At 59.0% G+C, this 4,942-nt stretch overlaps 2 protein-coding genes across 2 annotated transcripts; both read right to left on the bottom strand.

The window, feature by feature from the left end:
• Positions 1-59: 59 nt before the first annotated feature.
• Positions 60-447, bottom strand: NGA_0728100 (uncharacterized protein; the record flags this gene model as incomplete). The annotated part of the gene is made up of 2 exons (XM_005852447.1): positions 369-447; positions 60-178 (listed from the first exon to the last, which is right to left on the bottom strand). Coding segments are annotated over exons 1-2 (192 nt in total), but the record flags the coding sequence as incomplete, so codon positions are not given.
• A 1,751-nt stretch (positions 448-2,198) lies between these two features.
• Positions 2,199-4,499, bottom strand: NGA_0728000 (uncharacterized protein; the record flags this gene model as incomplete). The annotated part of the gene is made up of 4 exons (XM_005852446.1): positions 2,199-2,527; positions 2,630-2,786; positions 3,603-3,944; positions 4,182-4,499. The coding sequence occupies 4 exons, from the start codon at positions 4,497-4,499 to the stop codon at positions 2,199-2,201; spliced, it is 1,146 nt and encodes a 381-aa protein (XP_005852508.1).
• Between the last annotated feature and the right edge of the window lie 443 nt (positions 4,500-4,942).

Raw genomic sequence — 4,942 nt, forward strand, 5'->3', positions numbered from 1 at the left:
CGCCCTCCCGCCCCTCCCCCGCCAGAGGGGGTAGGGCTTCCTCCCCAGCGTGCGAAGGGAGGAAAGGGACTGCAGACGTGGTGACGGTGGGCTCCAGGGTCTCGCTCGCCCCCACACAGAGATAGGTCCATCGGGCCCGGCCGTTCCGAAGCACTTCCTCGATGTAGGCGTCCTCCAGCTGCGAGAGGGAGGGCGGGAGGAAGGAAGGGAGGGAGGGAGGGAAGGAAGAAGGGCAGTGAAGGGTTGTGAATGGTAAGGCTCGAGTTTAGTGCCGTGAGGTGTCACATGGAAGGGAGGGACGGAAGACGGGAGGGAAGGAGGGAGGGAGGGAGGGAGGGAGGAAGGGAGGGAGGGAGGGGGCAGGGCACCGTCGGGAAGCTCCGTGACGGAATGCGTCCGCCGGATCCCGTAGCACGCTGGGGGCTGGGCTCGGTCTTTCATCTTTCGGGTCAGCAGCGTGATCCCCAGACAGGAGCGACAAGAGCCCTTCGCAAGCATCCCACCCATGCGGGGGGCGCGCTGACGTGGCCCCGGTCCCGGCCCTCGGACCCGCCCTGCTCGCCTTGGAAGGAGACGGAGGGCGGGCGTGGGCTTTCGGGGGTAGGGCTGTCGGCGGCGGAGGGGGGGGAGGAGGTTGGGGGGCGGGAGGAGGGGGAGGGTAGGGGATGGGTGGCCATTCAGGTGATGGATGATGAGGCTCCTGTGGGGTCGGAGGTCAGAGACAAAGCGACGGATGAGAAATGCCACAGGGGCTTGGACCCGGAGACATGCGTTTTTTCGTGGAGTCCGTGCGCGCTGTTCGGTTGAGGTGAGTGCAAGGAGCGCCCATACAGAATCCATGTCCGTCATGGAAAGCTTCCTACCCTAGAGGGAGGGAGCAGGCGAAGCGCGAGTCTCAGATCCCGTATCCGTAAAAGGCCTCGTGCTTGGGAACCTACACTATCCTCCACGAATTTCACAATAGCACACGTCGCACACAAAAGTCCGGGAACATCACCACTTAATGCATCTTTAATGTCTTCTAAGGTGGCTGGAGATTCGACCCATCCCCACACAGGCGCAGCTTCCCCAAAACCACCGCCGGCAGGTCATTCAAACGTCCCATCCCGTCCTCGGGCCAGCCACACAAGCGAAACGGGCCTTTCATTCGCTATCTTTCGCCTGCACACATGGCGTCTCAAGCGGGACCCATCCCTCTGCCCCTCAGCCTCGCCCACACGGGCCGCCGACTCTGCAGACGCCTGAGCCCGTCCGCACGCTGCGAACTCCTCATGACCGCGTCGGCCCTCCCTCCCCAATGAGAAGCGTCAAGACGCTGTTGCCTTCAGGTCATCGTTCCAATCTTTTCCCGGGCTCCGGGGGCGTCCTAAGGACTCTCCAGGGCCAGAGGAAACGAGACAAAAGGCAAGGAAGGGGGGGGAAATGGGAAAAAGAGAGAAGATACGACAGGAGTGACAATAATGGACGCAACAGAAAGGGCGATAGATAGAAAAGGAGAGGGTACGACGGAAAGGGCAATAGATAGAAAAGGAGAGGGTACGACGGAAAGGGCAATAGATAGAAAAGGAGAGGGTACGACGGAAAGGACAATAGATAGAAAAGGAGAGGGTACGACGGAAAGGGCAATAGATAGAAAGGAGAGGGTACGGCGGAAAGGGCAATAGATAAAAAAGGAGAGGGTACGACGGAAAGGGCAATAGATAGAAAAGGAGAGGGTACGACGGAAAGGGCAATAGATAGAGCACAATCCATGGACGTCGAGGTCGGTAGATGGGCGCAGAGATCACGCCCCCGAATAAGAGGACAGCAGCAGACGAGGGAGGCAAAAAGAGGAAGAGGAGCAAGGGAGGGAGAGAGGGAGGGGAAAAGGAAGGGAGGTAGAGTGGCGCATGTATGAGAAGATCGGAACGTGGGAGTCTTGCCAGCACTCGGAGATATTCCCCGCCTCTTAATTTCCTCCTTCCCTCCCTAACTCCTCTCCCCGCCCTCCCCGTCTCCCTCCCTCGGCCCCGCGTACCCAAGGAGCCCGCGGCCCGTATCCCCTGCCCTTTGCTCTTCCTTCAAGACTGGCTTCGGCCCATGTTGCTGTCCCTCCGCCCCTCCGAGCGCGGCCTTCTACGCGCAAGTCCACCGAAGATCCTGTACGCCCTCCTGTCCATCTTTCATCCTCCTTGCTGCCATCCACACCCCGCCATTCCTCAATCCCCCTCAGCCAACCTCCGTGCCTCTTCCCGCCTCATGCGCGCCAACTCCACCAGCTGTCGAGCCCGTTCTTCATCCGGGAATACACTGAAGGCATGCTCCAACTCCGCCCACGCCTCTGCCCGAGCTTCCCGCCCACCCTCTGCCGCTGCATCCTCCTCCTCTTCTTCTTCCTCCACACTCTCTCCCCATGCACCCCACCAGCCTTTCCATCCACTCGTTTTCCTCCTCTTTCTCCCTTTCTCGGCCGCCCCGGTACCGAAGCCCTCCTCCCCCTCCTCTGCGTGCACTTTCGGGAGTGTCTCGCTTTCCAACAGCTTGGTCACTATCCAAAGCATGTGATGTGGGGAAAAGGGAAAAAGAGAAAGAAAAAGTAAGGAGAAGGAAAATTCATAGCGGTGTGATGCCGTGAAACCTTGCACCTTACCAATCCAAATAGAAAGCACGCTGGCTACTGCCAAGAGCCGCCAGCCTGTGGCAGTGGAAGCAGAAGACGATGAAGAGGGAGCAGTACCCACGCGCGTCTTTGCGAGAGCCGGGACTTGATGCGGGAAAATTGTGGGAGGCATAAGCATGCAGTGCTTCTGAGCAATGCGACCGCACCGACCTTCCAGTTGGGCGCTGTGGAGTGAAACGAGGACAAAGGATGGAAGATAAACCAGTCATTACTATGAACACGACAAGAGGGACAAGATGTACCTTGTTCGTACACTGTGAAAGGGAGAATTTGTCCGATGAAGTCACAAACATGACTGCGATAAGAACACCGAGGCACAAAGGTCCAACAGATACGATCAGCAGCCAGCATCCCGTCGGCCCATAAGTGCGGCTCAAATCCTTGACTTTGCGCCTTATTGATTACACGATTCTCTACAGACGCTCTGAGAGTACCCAATGTATTGAAACAGATGTGACATATAGTGTCCTGAAAAGGATACAACACAAAGGGTGTAATTGAGGAGCTGACAAGGGGGCTCAATATGGCAGGAGGTTGACCGCCCTCACGTTGTGGCACGGTCGACTTAGGGCGTACTAAGAAGGAACTAGCATCGTTCGACACAGTGAAAGAAAGCAATTTTAAATTTTGAAGCCAACAGGAACAATATTTTGCTTCAATGCGTCAATACTTTCCCCCTTTTCATGCGTCATGTTCGTGCATTCCCCCGCACTTCACCCTCTCCGTCCAACCGCGCCTTGATGCGTGCACAAACCCGCACCCTTTCCTTCTTTAAATCGTGAGCTTTGCTCTCCACACTCTGCAAGATCCTTTTTTGTCCCTCTGATTGGCCTTTTCCAAGGGTTTCCGGACGGCAGGTAAGCAGACCGCTTGGAATTGCAGGGAAATATTCCAGCTGTAGCTGAATGATTTGTGCCACGTCTTCCCCCCACACGTCTCGTACCACTGCGAAGGCGAAATCAATCCCCGCTGTGACGCCGCCTCCTGTATAAATCACAACATCCCTCGTCTTCCCCCCTGCCTCCGCCTTTCCCTCCTCCCAGCAGGGCACCGTGGTCGTGGTTCGGACCACGCGCTCACCTTTGACCGCCTCCACCCCCATCTGCCGGAGTTGATCGAGAAACATCCAATGTGTCGTCGCCCTCACCCCGTCCCTTTGTAAAAGCAAACCTCCTCTCCCTTTGTTTTCCCGTTTCCCCACCGCGGCCAGTACCAGGGACCCCGTGCAGACACTCGTGACGTACATGCAGGACGTGCGCGCCTGGTGCTCGATCCAAGCCAACACCTGCAATTAAGCAATATGCAATCATGTGAGGGGAATGATCGGTGTGAAAATGAGTCATCGCCCGCAGAAACGGTCCATGTGAGAAGGGAAGGTGAGAGACAGCAGCCTCTTGGGGGCCCTTTGCCTGTGCAAGCTCTCCCTCCTCCGCCCCGCACCCCGCCAATAGGGGAGGACGGGGCAGCGCCTCAATCGCTGTGGCCATCTCGACCCATTGCCCCGCATTTCCCTACTGCTTACGTGTTCGTCTTCCATCATCGCCACCTGCCCGGGCCCCCCCGGGACGAGGAGGACGTGGAGGGGGGGGCAGAGGGCGAGGGAGGGGACGTGGGGGAGGAGGAGGAGGCCGGCGTCGCTGGTGACGGGGGAGGGCGGGGCGGAGGGCGGGGGGGAGGAAGGGGCGGAGGAGACGAGGAGGACGCGGGTATCGGGGGCGCGAGCAAAGACTTCGAAGGGGCCGAGGGCGTCGAGGGCGGTCAGGTCGGGGAAGAGGAGGATGCCCACCATCAGGGGGGAGGGAGGGCAGGAGGGAGGGTAGGAGGGGGGCGGGAGGGCCATGCGTGCGGTGGCGTGCGGGCTAGAAGGAGGGGAAGGTAGGGGGAGGGGAAGGGCTACGAAAAGGCAGTGAAAGGAGAGGGTGAGATCGATGGGATGAGTGGCAGGGGGGGTCGAGGAGGACGGGAGGGGCAAAGAAAGGGGGGGGAACGCGAGCCCTGTGGAGTCACGGTGATCTTCACGGTCGTCACCATCATCGACACAATCATGGATGTAGGGATCGGATCGGATCGGCGAGGCACTCGGAGGGAGCACAATTCGCGCGGGCCCTGGCTTTGCGGGACTTCGCAACGTCGTCCGCCGGGTTCGCATTCCATCATCCTCCTCTGTTTCAACACCCACACGATAGCGACTGTTCCAATCGCAGCAAAGGAGAGGGACCGGTATCAACTTAGTGCTTTGTGGCCGCCATCCTCCATTTTGCTTCCCCCGCTTCCCTCCCTCCC

Source organism: Nannochloropsis gaditana (genome assembly GCF_000240725.1).
Source record: "Nannochloropsis gaditana CCMP526 unplaced genomic scaffold scaffold1211, whole genome shotgun sequence".
NCBI lineage: Eukaryota > Eustigmatophyceae > Eustigmatales > Monodopsidaceae > Microchloropsis > Microchloropsis gaditana.